The following is a 20,662-nucleotide window of genomic DNA, read 5'->3' on the forward strand; positions in this document are numbered from 1 at the left end:
TGTGTTAAAGAATAATAGTTTACCGACTTGCTCTTTACAGGATGTCCTTCTCTGACTTGGTGTTGCTTCATGTCTTTACAGGATGTACTTCTCTGACTTGGTGTTGCTTCATGTCTTTACAGGATGTACTTCTCTGACTTGGTGTTGCTTCGTGTCTTTACAGGATGTACTTCTCTGACTTGGTGTTTCATGTCTTTACAGGATGTACTTCTCTGACTTGGTGTTGCTTCATGTCTTTACAGGATGTACTTCTCTGACTTGGTGTTGCTTCGTGTCTTTACAGGATGTACTTCTCTGACTTGGTGTTTCATGTCTTTACAGGATGTACTTCTCTGACTTGGTGTTTCATGTCTTTACAGGATGTACTTCTCTGACTTGGTGTTGCTTCATGTCTTTACAGGATGTACTTCTCTGACTTGGTGTTTCATGTCTTTACAGGATGTCCTTCTTTGACTTGGTGTTTCATGTCTTTACAGGATGTACTTCTCTGACTTGGTGTTTCATGTCTTTACAGGATGTCCTTCTCTGACTTGGTGTTTCATGTCTTTACAGGATGTACTTCTCTGACTTGGTGTTGCTTCATGTCTTTACAGGATGTCCTTCTCTGACTTGGTGTTGCTTCATGTCTTTACAGGATGTCGTACACAGACTTTATGAAGAATTACCATCGTCTGGAGATCTGCACTCTGACCCCCGACACCCTGACCTCAGATGATACAAAACATTGGAGTGTGACCAACTACGACGGAGCCTGGAGGAAAGGGTCGACCGCAGGAGGATGCAGGAATAATGCCCGTAAAGCACGCCCCATACACACACACACACACACACCACAGGAGGCTGCTTACGGGAGGACAGCTCATAATAATCACTAGAATAGAGTAAATGGAATGGTATCAAACATGAGGAAACCATGTTTTTTGAGTTCCACACCATTACTATGAGCCTGTCCTCCCCAATTAAGGTGTCACCAGCCTCCTGTGACTCACATAGACAGTTTCCTCAGCCATAGAAGTGGAGTCTTTATGTCAATCGTCAGGCCAAATCCATGCAGTGGAAATGACCCATAAGTATGAATAAAACACCTTCTGTTCTAACGTCTCCCATCAACCCAATCCTCATATTGACCCTGGTCAATCTCTACTCTCACAGATCCTTCCACAGATCCTTCCACAGATACCTCTAAAAAATACCACGAACACACCTCAACCATACACTACAAGTCATACTTTATAATAGTACTCTCCATAATAACCCTGGCCAATCACTTCCCGCCTCCCCCCCTCCCCCCACAGACACGTTCTGGATGAATCCCCAGTTCAAGATCAATCTGGAGGAAGAGGACGACGACCCGGGGGATAATGAGGTGGGCTGTAGCTTCGTGGTGGGACTCATCCAGAAGAACAGAAGACGGATGAGGAAAGTAGGAGAGGACATGCACACCATCGGATTCGCCATCTATGAGGTGGGGGCTCGGGGGGGGCATCGTTATAATAATATACTGGTCCTAGATCTGTTCTGTGCTTTTGCCAATCAATCATTCAATCAAATATGTTTTATGATTCCCTGTTTACATCATTAGTTGTCACAAAAAGTACGTTACAGATTCCCAGCCTAAAACCCCCAAAGAGCAAGCAAGGCAGAAGTTGACTCCATTGCTCTCCATGTCAAGCCATTGAGTTGGCAGGATAAACAGACCAGCACTCAGGCTATATTAAACCCACTACTGTCAGATAAATCCATAATTGATACCAGTCCTGTTTGTTATAGGCTTATACCTGTTACTTTTGTGATTTATACTATATTAAAATATGACATTTAGCAGACACTTTTATCCACAGTTTCTTAGTTATGTGTGTATACATTATTATACAGTATCGGTGGTCCCCGGGAATCAAACTCACAATTCTGCCGTTGCAAGCACCACGCTCTGCCAACTGAGCTACAGAAGATCACCCTCTGGTTGTGGCTGATGTAACATTTACATTATATGTGATGTGGCTGATGTATCGTTAACATTATATGATGTGGCTGCTGTAACATGATGTGATGTGGCTGATGTAACATTAACATTATATGATGTGGCTGATGTAACATTCTGTGATGTGGCTGATGTAACATTAACATTATGTGATGTGGCTGATGTAACATGATGTGATGTGGCTGATGTAACATGATGTGATGTGGCTGATGTAACACGATGTGATGTGGCTGATGTAACATGATGTGATGTGGCTGATGTAACATTATATGATGTGGCTGATGTAACATTAACATTATGTGATGTGGCTGATGTAACATTATATGATGTGGCTGATGTAACATGATGTGATGTGGCTGATGTAACATTATATGATGTGGCTGATGTAACATTATATGATGTGGCTGATGTAACATGATGTGATGTGGCTGATGTAACATTAACATTATATGATGTAGCTGCTGTAACATTATATGATGTGGCTGATGTAACGTTATGTGATGTGGCTGATGTAACATGATGTGATGTGGCTGATGTAACATTAACATTATATGATGTAGCTGCTGTAACATTATATGATGTAGCTGCTGTAACATTGTGTGATGTGGCTGATGTAACATGATGTGATGTGGCTGATGTAACATTATGTGATGTGGCTGATGTAACATTATGTGATGTGGCTGATGTAACATTAACATTATGTGATGTGGCTGATGTAACATTATGTGATGTGGCGGATGTAACATTATGTGATGTGGCTGATGTAACATTATGTGATGTGGCTGATGTAACATTATGTGATGTGGCTGATGTAACATTATGTGATGTGGCTGATGTAACATTAACATTATGTGATGTGGCTGATGTAACATTATGTGATGTGGCTGATGTAACATTATGTGATGTGGCTGATGTAACATTAACATTATATGATGTGGCTGATGTAACATTATGTGATGTGGCGGATGTAACATTATGTGATGTGGCTGATGTAACATTAACATTATGTGTGATGTGGCTGATGTAACATTATATGATGTGGCTGATGTAACATTATATGATGTGACTGATGTAACATTAACATTATGTGATGTGGCTGATGTAACATTATGTGATGTGGCTGATGTAACATTAACATTATGTGATGTGGCTGATGTAACATTATATGATGTGGCTGATGTAACATTATGTGATGTGGCTGATGTAACATTATATGATGTGGCTGATGTAACATTATGTGATGTGGCTGATGTAACATTATATGATGTGGCTGATGTAACATTATATGATGTGGCTGATGTAACATTATATGATGTGGCTGATGTAACATTATATGATGTGGCTGATGTAACATTATGTGATGTGGCTGATGTAACATTATATGATGTGGCTGATGTAACATTGTGTTTCTACTCCCAGGTACCACAACAGTTCCACGGCCAGAGGGAGGTCCACCTGGATAAGAACTATTTCCTGACCCACGCCCAAAAGGCCCGCTCTGAGACCTTCGTCAACCTGAGAGAGGTCAGCACCCGCTTCAAACTGCCCCCCGGAGAATACCTCATCGTCCCCTCCACCTTCGAGGCCGACCTGAACGCTGACTTCTGCGTTAGAGTGTTCTCAGAGAAACAGGCCCAATTTCAGTAAGGAGTGTGTGTGTGTGTGTGTGTGTGTGTGTGTTCAGTGGTTCTTCCTGTAAAAGTTGCGTCGTACTGCAGCACACCTTGCAGGCTGCCGCAGAATTCTATGGCACGTTATTTAAGTGTCCGCCGTTGTTGCCATTAATGCTAGTTAGTGCTAGTTTGACCACCAGAGGGCATCTTTGAGAAGCGTTTGACTTTTTGTAATATTGACTGTACTAGAGAATTTTTAACCTTTTTTTTTGTCAGGACATAGTATATGGGATTGATTTTAAGAAATGTAGCTTAATTAATTTGATTACTATTATGGTATTTCTATTCCAAGAAAAACAAAACCCTCAGGGTTTCCGTTAGGAAAATATGTCGCTGTACAACGCGACCGTTTCCACACCCTAATTGTAGTCTAACCAATACCCAAACGGAGATTAAGTGAATATAAAATCGAATTGATTTATCAAGACCAGTCCCCATGCTTGTCTCAGAGCAGCGCAAAACGGTGCTGAAATAGTTGACCACGCCCAGGTAGGCTATTGCTTCAAATCCTATTGTAACAATTGGATGACGGTGGGCCAGAACATAATAAGTATATAATATTAGCACAATTAATTGGCCTACACTACAAATGTAACATGTTTAACACATATGATTAGTACATAAACAATTCAGTGACTATACGATAATAATTGTTATCTGATTACGCTCATAAAATCATTGTCTCTATTCAGTTATTATTTGTGTCTTTCTCTGTGCGTTGATTGGTGGGGAAAAACAGGTCTATGTAGCCTACCTGTAGCCTTCTATGTAGCCTTCTATGTAGCCTTCTATGTAGCCTACCTGTAGCCTTCTATGTAGCCTTCTATGTAGCCTTCTATGTAGCCTTCTATGTAGCCTTCTTATGTAGCCTTCTATGTAGCCTTCTATGTAGCCTTCTATGTAGCCTACCTGTAGCCTTCTATGTAGCCTTCTATGTAGCCTTCTATGTAGCCTTCTATGTAGCCTTCTATGTAGCCTTCTATGTAGCCTTCTATGTAGCCTACCTGTAGCCTACCTGTAGCCTTCTATGTAGCCTTCTTATGTAGCCTTCTATGTAGCCTTCTTATAACAGCAACATTTGTTCAGAACAATTTGCTTGATAAGATAAAATGTTTGTCTCAAAACGTATGAAGAAGAAGAATTTACAGAGAGATATGCGTTCATCTGTCCCGTCGTTTCCCAATGCCAAGCCGTGGTGTCTTATTTAAAATGAAAAAAATCACTGTTTGCAAATAATTCAATCTCAGGTGTAAATGATGAATCCCGCCCCGTATAGAGGCCGAAACACGCAGAAACATTGAATCGTTAACTGAAAGCTGCACACACAGCTTTTTTTGCGGACATATTCTGTCACTTAAACAGGTTAAATCTGCAGTTACAAGGAAGAGATCAGGATAACCAAAACATTTCTTTATTAAAGACTATCAGAAAGAATGTTGGTACTTATTTATTTCGATCCAAAGCCATGAATGAGTGAGTCACTCAGCTTTATGACTGTGCCATCAACTTGATTATTTAGCAGACATCGCTTAAATTAAATTCAGTCAACACATATATCTTAAGAATATCGTGGAATATAATTGAACATTTTCATTTCTCTTAGAATAAAAACCTTAGTGTAACAACAGTTTTAGTAAGTAATACTGACAAGTAGAAATAAATAAGTGTGTTTTTCCGGGTGTGTGCGCGTGCAGGACAGAGGAAGACCAATTCTTACACTATTGTTCTAAATTCAATCACCTTCTTCATCCTCATCATTCAATTAATTGAAATTCAATTTTGAAGTTGTGCACAATTATCAGTTTCTATGTGGTTTATGTCGCCCATTCATTCATTCATTAGAGACACATTAGTGCCTTGGAACCCAAAAGCATAGTCAGTGCTCTAACTCCCCCTTGTGGTGGTCTGGAGCAATGAAGTAGTGACGCAGAGTACCGTACTAAACCACATATTACCTCTAAATCCCGCAGCACAATCCAACATTTTTGTTGAGCAACAATTGTATGTGTGTACATATGTGTTTAATATGTTTATTTCTCTGTTCCTCAGCCACTGTGAAGACCCTGTAGAGGCTAAACTTGACAATGTATGGAACCAAATCACACTATCCTATCACTACTATACCGTGTGACTTATCCTATCACTACTATACCCTGTGACTTATCCTATCACTACTATACCCTGTGACTGATCCTATCACTAGTATACCCTGTGACTGATCCTATCACTACTATACCGTATGACTTATCCTATCACTAGTATACCCTGTGACTTATTCTATCACTAATATACCCTGTGACTATATCCTATCACTATTAAAGCATACCCTGTGATTTATACTATCACTACTGTACCATAACCTGTGACTTATCATATCACTACTATATTGTACCCTGTGACTTATCCTATCACTACTGTACCGTACCCTGTGACTTATACTATCACTACTAGACCGTACCCTGGGACTTATCCTATTACTACTGTGCCATACCCTGTGACTTATCCTATCACTACTATACCCTGTGAATTATCCTATCAATATTATACTCTGTGACTTTTCCTACCACTACCATACCCTGTGACTTATCCTATCACAACCATACCCTGTGACTTATCCTATCACTACCATACCCTGTGACTTATCCTATCACTACTGTACCGTACCCTGTGACTTATCCTATCACTACTATACCATACCCTGTGACTTATCCTATCACTACTATACCCTGTGACTTATCCTTTCACTACCATACCCTGTGACTTATCCTATCACTACCATACCCTGTGACTTATCCTATCACTACTATACCGTGTGACTTATCCTATCACTACTGTACCGTACCGTGTGACTTATCCTATCACTACTATACCCTGTGACTTATCAATGTGCTAAATGTGTTTTTCACTCCTATTTCCCCAGGACACTGTGTCTGAAGCGGAGGTTGATGCTGGGTTCAGAGGTCTGTTCGCAAAGCTAGCTGGAAAAGTAAGTTTTACTAACCGTTATCACTGAGGGGAAAAGGTTTCAGTAGTGAGTGTATGTCACGTGGGGTGTTGACCCACACCTCATTTCTGTAGCCGTACCATTGCCACCTTTTAAATACAGGACGGGAGGTCCTCGGGACTAAAGTAAAACAGATTCTTAAAGGGGCGGAGCATGGGAATAAAATACACAGATATCCATCAACAGTTTATTTTCCCGGCGGAGTTACATAATTCACAACAACAATATTTTGTCTTCGGGCTCCGGGTACTTAAATCCCCAGCAGCTGTCGTACATATCCTTATCACGGGACCGGATTTCAAAACATTGGACACAGAACAACAATTCAATAAGTCTAACAAATGTAACTCATTTACAGAGGTATTGCGCAACACTCGTTTTTTTTTATAGAAGGGCGTGACCAGGAAGAAGTGGAGCGGATCCATGACATACGGTCGGACACTCACACCACAGAAACAACATACTGTACTTTACAATCACTAAGCTGCTTCTCTCACCGTTCTTGTTCTCCCTGTGCACGCCCAACCTACACACAGTAATGGGAATCTGCTGAATAGTAGCAAACAGACAGGTTAAATACAGAAAGCCACACCCTTAATTACAATCCACTAAAACCTGGCAACGAGAAAGAAGCTCTGTGTTCACAATATCAACAGTTCCACCCTGTGACATAAAACCTCGTCACGGAGTGACGTTTCACTGCGGCCATGTGGGTCTTACTGGGGTACGGATGTAAAAATCCCCCCAACAATCTATTGTTGTCGGCCATTCAAATTAGCCCCAAGGTTGCCTTGTTAAATCTTGTTTATTTTAATAAACTAAATACCATGACTGTTTTCACATTAGCTTGTAATGTTTTTTTTTTAAATGTCCAATACAACATACTTTGGTGATATCGTTATCCACTTACTTCCTACCCCTTAAAAATATAAACGTTTATGTGCGGGGTTAGCTATTAGCATGCTAACAGCTATTAGCATGCTAACACTCATTAAAACAGGCTGAATAGCTAGCCATCGCTAGCATTCACTGGTTGAAGTAACTTTTGAGGGTAACGCAGTTGACTCGTGACTATGACATGAATATCTATCATTCACGACATTTTGGACAGGAGCGATAATCCCATCTTTAATAATAAAAATATTTTTATTTTGTTGTTGTTTTGGAATTCAAGCTTGGCTGAAATGCTTTCAATGGGGAAAGATTGCTTCCATACTCCGCTTCCGTTATTTTGTTGAAAATGTAACTTTTCCCGTGTGGGGAAACCTACAAAGAGTTGTCATTTTTGTGACTGTCACTTGTTTCTAGGACATGGAGATTTCAGCAACTGAGCTCAAGTCTATTCTCAACAAAATCATAGCTAAACGTGAGTGAAGTGCTATATGCTTTCTTTCTAGACATGATTGGTATTTGTACCGTACATACTGTTTTATGGTGAGTGGAAGTCTGCAGAAGTCCTAATTCTTTGTGACGTCTCCTCTACAGGAACGGACATAAAGACGGACGGCTTCAGCCTAGAAACAGCCAGAGTCATGGTCAACCTGATGGACGTATCCTTTGCGATGCCTTCACAGCGCCACGACACTCAGACCTGTGTTTCAAAACTATTTACAATGTCTCAGTTACTTTCACAAAGTTAGTATTCAGATATATTTTATTTGAATAGACAAGTAGTTTAATAGTTGAATTTGTATTTTGGAAATACAGCGACTCAAACACACTCCTATGAATTTAACCCAGGTATTTTCGAAAATAATTGTAAATACAATTTGGTCGACTATTTGGTTTTTTAGAAATAACCGTTAAAATACTCAAATAAAATGACTTGTTTTCTGAATATACACAAATACACAAAAAATGTATTTTAAGTACCAGATTCTCAAATACACATGTATTTGAACCCAGGTATGACTACATCATAATGATTATATACTGTGTCTGTGTCTATACAAAGAATGGTATTCTAGCTCTAGAATGGTATTCTAGAATGGTATTCTAGAATGGTATTCTAGATCTAGAATGGTATTCTAGAATGTTATTCTAGATCTAGAATGGTATTCTAGAATGTTATTCTAGATCTAGAATGGTATTCTAGCTTGAGATCTGCACACTGTGCATAATGAGTGACTTGGGCACACTCATCTCAACACTAAATCATGACCAAAGTGACTGATGAAAGTATTTAGTTTGGAATGTTCTGGTTTCTTGGGCTTGCTGTGTCCGGACACTTGTTGAGCCTTAACCGCCATACAGGACAGCGGTAATGGACAACTGGGACTGGGAGAATTTGCGACACTGTGGAAGAAGATCCAGAAATACTTGGTGAGGTTCTAGTGTTTGTGTTACTGCTGTGGTAGCTCTGGTCCATGGCATTACGTACAACTTCAGCGTCAGCAAGCTGCACGTAACCCCTTGGACCAGAGCTAATACAGTATTATTTATGTTGTGTAAGAATGGACAGCCTATATACGAGTGTTTACTTTACAGGGTGTTTACTTTACAGAGTGTTTACTTTACAGAGTGTTTACTTTACAGAGTGTTTACTTTACAGAGTGTTTGCCTTACAGAGTGTTTACTTTACAGAGTGTTCACAGTGTAGTGTGTGTTTTACAGTGTAGTGTGTGTGTGGGTGTTTTGCAGTGTTCAGTGTAGTGTGTGTTTTACACAGTGTTCAGTGTAGTGTGTGTTTTACAGTGTTCAGTGTAGTGTGTGTTTTACACAGTGCAATCTCATTTTAACCCTTCCTTATTCCCCTCCATCCCTTCCTCCCTATAGGCCATTTATAAGAAAAATGACATGGATAACTCTGGCACCATGAGTACCCCAGAAATGAGGATGGCCTTGAAGGATGCAGGTTTGTGGACATAAAATAAACATAATTTACTGGTTACTCTATGGAAGTTTTCCCAAACTGCCGTTGGGGGTACGCCAAATAAAAATGTGATTAACATAAAATATTAATAATCATTAAAAAACATATATACAGTTGAAGTCGGAAGTTTACATGCACTTAGGTTGGAGTCATTAAAATGTGTTTTTCAACCACTCCACAAATTTATTGTTAATTAACAAACTATAGTTTTGGCACGTCGGTTAGGACATCTACTTAGTGCATGACACAAGTCATTACAGTAGACTGTATCACAATTCCAGTGGGTCAAAATGTTACATACACTAAGTTGACTGTGCCTTTAAACAGCTTTGACAATTCCAGAAAATTATGTCATGGCTTTAGAAGCTTCTGATAGGCTAATTGACATAATTTGAGTCAATTGGAGGTGTACCTTTTGGATGTATTTCAAGGCCTACCTTCAAACTCAGTGCCTCTTTGCTTGACATCATGGGAAAATCAACAGAAATCAGCCAAGACCTCAGAAAAAAAATTGTGGAACTCCACAGGTCTGGTTCATCCTTGAGAGCATTTTCCAAACGCCTGAAGGTACCACGTTCATCTGTACAAACTATAGTAAACAAGTATAAACACCATGGGACCACGCAGCCGTCATACCGCTCAGGAAGGAGACGAGTTCTCTCTCCTAGAGATGAACGTACTTTGGTGCGAAAAGTGCAAATCAATCACAAAACAGCAAAAGACCTTGTGAAGATGGAGGAAACAGGTACAGAAGTATCTATATCCACAGTAAAATGAGTCCTATATAGACATAACTTGAAAGGCCGCTCAGCAAGGAAGAAGCCACTGCTCCAAAACCGCCATAAAAAAGCCAGACTACGGTTTGCAACTGCACATAGGGACAAAGATCGTACTTTTTGGAGAAATGTCCTCTCGTCTGATGAAACAAAAATAGAACTGTTTGGCCATAATGACCATCGTTATGTTTGGAGGAAAAAGGGGGAGACTTGCAAGCCAGAGAACACCATCCCAACCGTGAAGCACGGGGGTGGCAGCATCATGTTGTGGGAGTGCTTTGCTGCAGGAGGGACTGGTGCACTACACAAAATAGATGGCATCATGAGGGAGGAAAATTATGTAGATATATTGAAGCAACATCTCAAGACATCAGTCAAGAAGTTAAAGCTTGGTCGCAAATGGGTCTTCCAAATGGACAATGACCCCAAGCATACTTCCAAAGTTGTGTCAAAATGGCTTAAGGACAACAAAGTCAAGGTGTTGGAATGGCAATCACAAAGCCCTGACATCAATCCTATAGAAAATCTGTGGGCAGAACTGAAAAAGCGTGTGCGAACAAGGATGCCTACAAACCTGACTCAGTTACACCAGCTCTGTCAGGAGGAATGGGCCAAAATTCACCCAACTTATTGTGGGATGCTTGTGGAAGGCTACCAGAAACGTTTGACACAAGTTAAACAATTTAAAGGCAATGCTACCAAATACTAATTGAGTGTATGTAAACTTCTGACCCACTGGGAATGTGATGAAAGAAATAAAAGCTGAAATAAATCATTCTCTCTACAATTATTCTGACATTTCACATTGTTAAAATAAAGTGGTGATGCTAACTGACCTAAGACAGGGAATTTTTACTAGGATTAAATGTCAGGAATTGTGATACACCTTAGCCAAATACATTTAAACTCAGTTTATGTCAACTTCCAAAATTCAACTGTATAAAAAAATAAAAACATACGTTCTTCACATTTTCAAACAGTCCATTTAGTAAGGCCCGCGTCCATAGAGACACATACCAGCTCTACTGGTAGTACTGCTACTACCGGCAGTACTACACCTGCACCTGTCGACGACACAAGTTGTTCTGCTTCCACGAGCACATCCAAAGCTAGCATCAGTAATTCTACATTTGTTGTTAGCCCAGCTAGCATGGACACTGACAGTTGTAAGTCTGATGCAGCCGAAGAGCTACTGCCCCTTTACCCAGGAAGCACCGAAAAACAGACAGGGACGTTGGACCATCAAAGAGGCGCAAATATGGGGCCTCCCGGGTGGCGCAGTGGTCTAGGGCACTGCATCGCAGCGCCAGCTGCGCCACCAGAGTCTCTGGGTTCGCGCCCAGGCTCTGTCGCAGCCGGCCGCGACCGGGAGGTCCGTGGGGCGGCGCACAATTGGCCTAGCGTCGTCCGGGTTAGGGAGGGTTTGGCCGGTAGGGATATCCTTGTCTCATCGCGCTCCAGCGACTCCTGTGGCGGACCAGGCGCTGTGCGCGCTAACCGAGGCGGCCAGGTGCACGGTGTTTCCTCCGACACATTGGTGCGGCTGGCGTCCGGGTTGGAGGCGCGCTGTGTTAAGAAGCAGTGCGGCTTGGTTGGGTTGTGCTCCGGAGGACGCATGGCTTTCGACCTTCGTCTCTCCCGAGCCCGTACGGGAGTTGTAGCGATGAGACAAGATAGTAATTACTAGCGATTGGATACCATGTCTTATATGGTGAGCTACCGAGTGGCTAGGACAGGCAAGCCCCATACTATTGTGGAGGACTTAATTCTTCCTGCTGCCGCGGATATGGCTGGGACAATGCTGGGGGAAAAGGCCCAAATAACTATACAGACAATGCCTTAATCAAACAACACTGTTTCGCGACGCATCAGTGACATGGCAAGAGATGTTTTGAAACAATTACTGCTTCGCATACAAGCCAGTGAATTCTATGTGTTACAGCTGGATGAGTCGACAGACGTGGCGGGCCTGGCACAGCTCCTGATATATGTACATTACGTTTATGGGGGTCAATTAAGGAAGATATCCTCTTCTGCAACCACTGGAACCTAGGACAACAGAAGAGGATATTATTAAAGTACTGGACAGCTTTGTGACATCAAATGGACTTTGGTGGTCAAGATGTGTTGGTATCTGTACTGATGGCGCAAAAGCCTTGACAGGGAGACATAGAGGAGTGTTAATACTCGTGCAAGCAGTTGCTCCCGACGCCACTTGGGTACACTGCCGCATCCACCGAGAGGCTCTTCCTGCCAAGGGAATGCCTGACAGCTTGAAAAACGAAAACATCTCCAAAAGGACACTAAAGTGAAAATTATTAACTTTGTTAAAGCAAGGCCCCTGAACTCTCATGTATTTTCTGCACTATGCAATATGGGCAGCGACCATGTAACGCTTTTACAACATACAGAAGTGCGCTGGTTATCAACGGGCAAAGTATGATATGTTTTTTTAAATTGAGAGACGAGCTTAAAGGTTTCTTTACTGACCATAGTTTTTCATTGTCTGACCGCTTGCATGATGACGAGTTTCTCACACGACTGGCCTGTCTGGGTAATGTTTTTTCCTGCCTGAATGATCTAAATCTAGGATTATAGGGGACTCTCCGCAACTATATTCAATGTGCGGGACAAAATTGAGGCTATGATTAAGAAGTTGGAGCTCTTCTCTGTCTGCATTAACTAGGACAACACACAGATCTTTTTTGTGTGCAAATTAACTCAAGCTTACGGACAATGCCAAATGTTATATAGCGAAACACCTGAGTGAGTTGGGTGCGCAATTACGCAGGTACTTTCCCAAAACGGACGACACAAACAACTGGATTCGTTATCCCTTTCATGCCCTGCCTCCAGTCCACTTACCGATATCTGAACAAGAGAGCCTCATAGAAATTGCAACAAGCGGTTCTGTGAAAATGTAATTTAATCAGAAGCCACTGCGAGATTTCTTGATTAGGCTGCGCTCTGAGTATCCTGCCGTGGCAAATCACGCTGTTAAGACACTGATGCCCTTTGCAACCACGTACCTATGTGAGAGTGGATTCTCGGGCCTCACTAGCATGGAAACTAAATACAGGCACAGACTGTGTGTGGAAAATGATTTAAGACTGAGACTCTCTCCAATACAACCCAACATTACAGAGTTATGTGCATCCTTTCAAGCACACCCTTCTCATTAACCTGTGGTGAGTTATTCACCATTTTCGATGAACAAATAAGGTTTTATATGTAAGACGGTTAAATAAAGAACTAAATTATTGATTATTATTATTTGTGCCCTGGTCCTATAAGAGCTCTTTGTCACTTCCCGCGAGGCGGGTTGTGACAAAGTCACACTGATTCTTATGTTTAATAAATGTATCGTATAGTGTGTGTGTGGCAGGGTTACAATGATGGCAAAAAACAACATTTGAGAGTGTGCTAGAGGGGGTACGGCTGGAGGTTGAATGTTTGAAGGGATACGGGACTATAACAAGTTTGGGAACCACTCCTCTATGGGTTACATTCCCACAGGTGTATGCACTAGGAATCCCCGAGCTGACAAGGTAAAAATGTGTCGTTCTGCCCCTGAGCAAGGCAGTAAACCCACTGTTCACCGGGCGCCGATGACGTCGATGTCAATATATATATATATATATTTTTTACTTTTTAATAATGTAACTTTTGTTTAACTTGGCAAGTCAGTTAAGAACAAATTATTGTTTACAATGACAGCCTAGGAACAGTGTGTAACGTCCTTGTTCAGGGGCAGAACGACAGATTTTTTACCTTGTCAGCTCGGGGATTCGATCTAGCAACCTTTCGGTTACTGGCCCAACGTTCTAACTACTAGGCTACTTGGCTACCTGCCGCCCCGATTAAGGCAGTCCCCCGCACCTCTCTGATTCAGTTGAATGCGGAAGACACATTTCAGTTGAATACATTCAGTTGTACAACTGACTAGGTATCTCCCCTTTCCCTTACCTAAGTCTACTGTAAGTCGCTCTGGATACGAACGTCTGCTAAGTGACATAACGTAGGACGAATAGACTAATTGTAAGTTGCTCTGGATAAGAGCATCTGCTAAATGACTAAAATGTATATACAGTATGGAATTACATTATTTACCATTCATTTATATTGGGCACAAAATAATCTGAAGTACAACCCGAACAAGCTGCAAATGAAAATAAAATAGTTTATTGAGTCACAAGCTTGATGTAGTCATTACGTGCTACAGTATGAATATTGTACCAAATACTAAACTTTTGACCACTTTATTTTTCAGAATCTTTAAGGGTGTCAATAATCTTGACACCTACTTTTTTCTCAAAAAAGTATTACTTTTAAACAAATCTCTTTCTCTGAGCAATTGTATTAGTATAAAATAATATAATTTCCCCCCTCAAAAAAAATTGGAGCATAAAATATAGCTTCATATTTGAATAGTTTATTTAATTCAGTCATTATTAGTCATCTTTATCAAGGCTGTCAATCATTTAGGACCCCACAGTAACTGTGGCGACAGGTTGCCTAGTGGTTAGAGTGTAGGGATGGCAGGTAGCCTAGTGGTTAGAGTATAGGGACGGCAGGTAGCCTAGTGGTTAGAGTGTAGGGACGGCAGGTAGCCTAGTGGTTAGAGTGTAGGGACGGCAGGTAGTCTAGTGGTTAGAGTGTAGGGGCGGTAGGTAGCCTAGTGGTTAGAGCAGGGGTGTCAAACTCATTTCGCATCGTGGGCCACATACGGCCTAGGGAGATGTCAAGTGGGCCGGACCATTAAAATTATACCATACTCTGCTATAAATAACCAAAATATCATGTCTTTCCTTTGTTTTGGTGTAAAGAAGCACAAGAACATTAGGAAAATATTGAAATTTAATGAACTATCCTTTTACAAAACATTTCATGAAACACCTCATATTTCCTTAGACAAATGTGCAATTTACTTTTATCATTCACAAATATGCATTGCAACTGATCCCACTGATTGTACAAAGGCACAAAACTTTAATTGGTACTGAAAAATATAGTAATGCACTTTAAGATTAAATGAGACTTTTAAAGAAAGGAATTTTTAAACCACTTACACATACGCATATAAAATCTAAATGTAATCCCTGCGTACACCTTACAAACTAAGGAGAGTGATTTGAAATGTGTAATGAAGAAAGTGTTCGCCTGTCCTGTAAATCTGTAAACTTCATACATGAAACATACATACACATACAATACATACTGAAAATTTATGGAGTTGTATGAACAGTAGAATTCCATCACACAACTTTTGTTTTGAAGCTGCTGACTAACATTAAAGTGCACATTTTTTAAATCACCACAGTAAGGATTCATCTTCACAGAGCTGTATTCTTTCAATGCAAACAGTATCTAAGGCAGCATTTTAAAGGTGTTAGTCTAGTCTGGACTTGTATTTGTTCCTGAAACTTGGCATCTTTTGGCCTGTACAAGTGCATCAACACCAGGTGTCATGTCCTGACTAGCTGTCACTTTCAGAATGTCATTTAAGTGCTTGTTTGTGAGCCTTGAACGCATTTTTGTTTTATTGATATTCATCACTGAGAAAATTTGTTCACAAAGGTAGGTTGTCCCAAACATGCACAAAATTTTAGCAGCCAGGGCTGTTAATTTGGGGTACCCTGGTAGTAGATACTGATAAAATCTGTCCAGACCTACAGAGGCAAATTTGCCCTTCAAATCTGCATCACACTGCAAATCAATTATCTCTAGCTGAATTTCGACCGGCAGATCAGAAGCTTTAACTGTGAAAGGTGAGCGAAAAACTGAAAATTCTGTCTCAAGTTCACCAAATACCTGAAAACGTTTCTCAAACTCCCGCAGTAGTCCTGCAATTTTGTCTTTGTACCGTTTCATGTCCGCATCAGGTCTGGTCACACACACATCTCTCAGACAGGGGAAATGAGCAGGGTTGCCATTTGCCAGTTGCATCTCCCACAAAGTCAGCTTCAACTTAAATGCATGTATGTTGTCAGAAAACTGTGTGACAACTTTTTTGCGGCCTTGCAACATTTTGTTCAGATTGTTCAAGTGTTCAGTAATATCAACCAAGAATGCAAGGTCCCGTAGCCATTCCTGAGATTGTAATTCCAACACCGGTTTTCCTTTTTTCTCCATGAACTGTCCGATTTCCTCTCGTAGATCAAAGAAATGCCTCAGCACAGCGCCTCGGCTTAACCATCTCACTTCAGTGTGGTATGGCAGGCTGTGGGTAATGTTGCTGTCGCTGAGAAGTTTGTCAAACTGACGATGGTTCAGACCTCTGGACCGGATGAAATTTACAGTGCGAACAACCACCTCCATGACGTGCTCCATTTTCAGCGACTTGCAACACACTGCCTCCTGGTGCAAAATACAGTGAAATGTCCAGAAACGATCTCCTCCATTAAGGGCTTGTACTTTGTCTTTGAACTTTGTCGCGACACCTGCTTTCTTTCCGACCATGGATGGCGCGCCGTCTGTAGCCAGGCTGACAGCGCGGGACCAGTCCACTCCAACTCTGTCCAATGCAGCAACAACAGAGCCGAAAATGTCCTCGGCTGTTGTGGTGTCCATCATTGGCACCAACTCAAGAAACTCTTCAGTAACAGTCAATGTCTCATCAACTCCTCGAATAAATATGGCCAGTTGGGCCACGTCTGTGATGTCAGTGCTCTCGTCAATTGCCACGGAAAATGCAATAAATGACTTGACTCTCTGTTTCAATTGACTGTCTAAATCTGCCGATAGTTCCGAAATCCTCTCTGCTATAGTATTCCTCGTCAGGCTAATATTGGCAAAAGCTTGTCGCTTCTCGGGACATACAAGTTCAGCCGCCTTCATCATGCATCGCTTAACAAAGTCACCGTCGGAATACGGCTTCGATGCTAATGCTATTTCGCTAGCAATTAGGTAGCTGGCTTTTAACGCTGCTTCACTGACTTCTCAGCTCTGGATGAAAGTTGACTGCTGTTTCCTCAGACCCGCCAGCAATTCGTTAATCTTATCTCTTCTCAGTTGTCCTTGCAAGCCGTCATATTTTTCGCTGTGATGAGTCTCGTAGTGGCGTCGAATATTATATTCCTTCAATACCGAAACTTGTTGCAAACACACCAAGCACGAAGGTTTTCCGTGCATCTCTGTAAATAAATAGGACGTGGTCCATTTTTCTTTGAAAATTCTACACTCCTTATCTACTTTTCTCCGTTTGGATAACGACATTTTGGCTAATGAGGGTGTAGCGGAGAGGTAGAGACCAAGGTATTAACAACGTCGTAACAAGCAGCAGATGGCGCATTGATACCGTCTGCTGTTTTCAGTCTGTCTCAGTGATGCGGCTTGTCTTCTACTCTGATGGAAAGAGTGCGCCCCTTAGCGGATAATCCATGAATTGCAGCGAATTAAAAATATAAATTCCATGTCTTTTATGCATTTTTTCCACTTTCAAATTATCCTGCGGGCCTGATCGAACCTCCTTGGGGGCCGGTTCCGGCCCGCGGGCCGTATGTTTGACACCCCTGGGTTAGAGTGTAGGGACGGCGGGTAGCCTAGTGGTTAGAGTGTAGGGACGGCAGGTAGCCTAGTGGTTAGAGCGTAGGGACGGCAGGCAGCCTAGTGGTTAGAGTGTAGGGACGGCAGGCAGCCTAGTGGTTAGAGTGTAGGTGCGGCAGGTAGCCTAATGGTTAGAGCGTAGGGACGGCGGGTAGCCTAGTGGTTAGAGTGTAGGGGCGGCAGGTAGCCTAGTGGTTAGAGTGTAGGGACGGCGGGTAGCCTAGTGGTTAGAGTGTAGGAACGGCGGGTAGCCTAGTGGTTAGAGTGTAGGGGCGGCAGGTAGCCTAGTGGTTAGAGTGTAGGTGCGGCAGGTAGCCTAATGGTTAGAGCGTAGGGAAGGCAGGTAGCCTAGTGGTTAGAGTGTAGGAACGGCGGGTAGCCTAGTGGTTAGAGTGTAGGGGCGGCAGGTAGCCTAGTGGTTAGAGTGTAGGGACGGCGGGTAGCCTAGTGGTTAGAGTGTAGGGACGGCAGGTAGCCTAGTGGTTAGAGTGTGGGGACGGCAGGCAGCCTAGTGGTTAGAGTGTAGGGACGGCAGGTAGCCTAGTGGTTAGAGTGTAGGGACTGCAGGTATCCTAGTGGTTAGAGTGTAGGGACGGCAGGTAGCCTAGTGGTTAGAGCATTGGACTAGTAACCGAAAGGTTGCAAGACCGAATCCCTGAGCTGACAAGGTAAAAATCTGTCATTCTGCCCCTGAACAAGGCAGTTAACACACTGTTCCTAGGCCGTCATTGTAAAAAAATAATTTGTTCTTAACTGACTTGCCAAGTTAAATAAAGGTTCAATAAAAATAATAATATTAAATCTTCCACCAGGTTTCAGTCTGAACAATGCCATCCACCAGATGCTGGTTGTTCGGTATGGAGAAGCTGACATGACCATCGACTTCGATAACTTTGTCGTCTGCATCATGCGGCTAGAGATGATGTTCAGTAAGTACAACGACGTCTTTGTCTTAAAGCCACAATCCTGAATTTGTTGTATTTCAGCCAAACGGCAGCACTTGTTTTCCATTAAAGCTGAGAGATGGCCATGGAGTGTGACAGCAGTAAATATTGCAGATTGTACCTGTTACTTTTGTGGGTGGGTTTCTTCTCTTTTTATTTAGTTCAGTTCAGGATTACAAGCAGACCGTTTGACTCTCCACAGATAGGATTTATGGGGTATAAATATGTCACAGTGTATATTTTAATTCATAGCTGTATCCAGACAATTGAAATTCAGCAGTGTTCTCTTCCTGTCTTACCGTGTGGGTTATGTGGAGACTTAACTCTTCTGAGAGGGTAGAGTGTGTGTTTATAGACTCTCTTACGCCTGCACCTCTCTCTCTCTCAACCCTGCAGGATTATTCATGAAGATTGACACGGCTAACACTGGCTTTATTGAATTGGATTTCCATCAGGTGAGAACTTTCAGCTTACTCTTATAATCGACTCATAAAGACAGTTTTTATGTTGTTGTTTTTCCAGTTCTAATGTATTGTTGTTTTTCTATTTTCAGTGGTTGTCATTTACCATGATCTAGATCACTGCAGCCATTAAAAGACTTCTGTAAGTCTGTCAACTTCATGTGCCACAAAAAAATAAAAAATAAATTGAAGCCAGGAGCGCAAGAGAGCTCTCTGCAAATCAATAAACCAAAGTGTCTTTTTATAGACATTTATTTTTTTAAACACGGTATTACATCACATCCTGTTTTAAATCTTTATTTGTTTTATTAGATGTAGCCTAGCTGTCTAGACCTATTGAAAGTTGCTACAGATGATACTTTAGTTCCAAAGTATGCAGATTTGTGTCGCTCATTTTGTCATGTTTTGAAAAGAAAAGCCTATTTATAGGCTAATAAACACCATTATTATTCTACTGTCTGTTTTATTTCGAACTTGTATCTATAGCTTTTAGTTCTATACGCGCACTATGCATGTGGCCAGCTTTGAGACGCTCATGCGCCCCTCCCCTGAAGGACGGAGTTGGATTTTACCGGAGCAGTAGTATTGACCGAATGTACGTACGGAACTTGCGCTTCTGTCGCTGCACCACAACCGCCGTGCAACGTTCTACGTTAAACACCCAGTACTGAGATTTATGCGATTGTTTAGTGAACTGGCAGTCTGTCACGTAACTACAAAACACATCGAAGGTGTCTTCAAAAGTGGTGAGTGCTCATTGTTGTTGTGGTTTCTACGTGACATCTCTATTCAGAGAGAGTGCGTGGTTTTTTCGGTTTTCCTCTTTCCAGAAGGCCACCGTACTCTAAGTTTGCTACATATCCAAGAATGGTTCTGTAATTTGTTATAAAGTAACACATTCATTATATTCGGTAGGCTATATCATGAATGTATTAAATAACCAGCCATGTCAACTAAGTTATGCCTCTGCAATAACCCAGAAGTGAACCGTTTGCGCGACAAAAATAATTCCTCAAAGTAACTTATAGTCATCTACCCATGCATATTTAACCCCCCTGCTGTGTTTCGGTCGAATTGGACCATAGTTTTCTCCCTGAAAAATGTAGTTCATTTAATCTGATTGTCATGGTTCCATGACTTTGTCCACACAGGGCATCTAAACACACAAAATACATTTTAATGATTTTAATTACATTTTGGGTGTTTTATTTAACTTTTGTACACCTGTGGTGTTCCGGGTCAAAAATGACAGGTCATTAGAAATGAATGAGTGAGACTGCAATTAGTGAATACAATTGAGTTCAGGCACATGCCCATTCATCAGATGGACACACTTCCTCTCCCAGACCCCCACATGCATGTGTGTTCTTGGCTTCCATGGCAACCCCCACGGGAACCACACCTGT

General features: G+C 41.7%; 1 protein-coding gene across 1 annotated transcript in view; it reads left to right on the forward strand.

The window, feature by feature from the left end:
• Positions 1–19,708, forward strand: part of LOC129868308 (calpain-2 catalytic subunit-like) — a 43,315-nt gene extending 23,607 nt beyond the window's left edge. The window contains exons 9-20 of the mRNA XM_055942205.1: positions 635–795; positions 1,296–1,465; positions 3,401–3,624; positions 5,704–5,740; positions 6,575–6,640; positions 7,967–8,024; positions 8,144–8,208; positions 8,912–8,980; positions 9,434–9,512; positions 18,664–18,780; positions 19,192–19,250; positions 19,349–19,708. Of these exons, the coding sequence (XP_055798180.1) occupies positions 635–795; positions 1,296–1,465; positions 3,401–3,624; positions 5,704–5,740; positions 6,575–6,640; positions 7,967–8,024; positions 8,144–8,208; positions 8,912–8,980; positions 9,434–9,512; positions 18,664–18,780; positions 19,192–19,250; positions 19,349–19,372 (1,129 nt within the window). The 3' untranslated portion in view covers positions 19,373–19,708. The remainder of the gene's footprint in view (positions 1–634; positions 796–1,295; positions 1,466–3,400; positions 3,625–5,703; positions 5,741–6,574; positions 6,641–7,966; positions 8,025–8,143; positions 8,209–8,911; positions 8,981–9,433; positions 9,513–18,663; positions 18,781–19,191; positions 19,251–19,348) is intronic.
• The last annotated feature ends 954 nt before the right edge of the window (positions 19,709–20,662 follow it).

Source organism: Salvelinus fontinalis, chromosome 1 (genome assembly GCF_029448725.1).
Source record: "Salvelinus fontinalis isolate EN_2023a chromosome 1, ASM2944872v1, whole genome shotgun sequence".
In the NCBI taxonomy this organism is placed as follows: Eukaryota; Metazoa; Chordata; class Actinopteri; order Salmoniformes; family Salmonidae; genus Salvelinus; species Salvelinus fontinalis.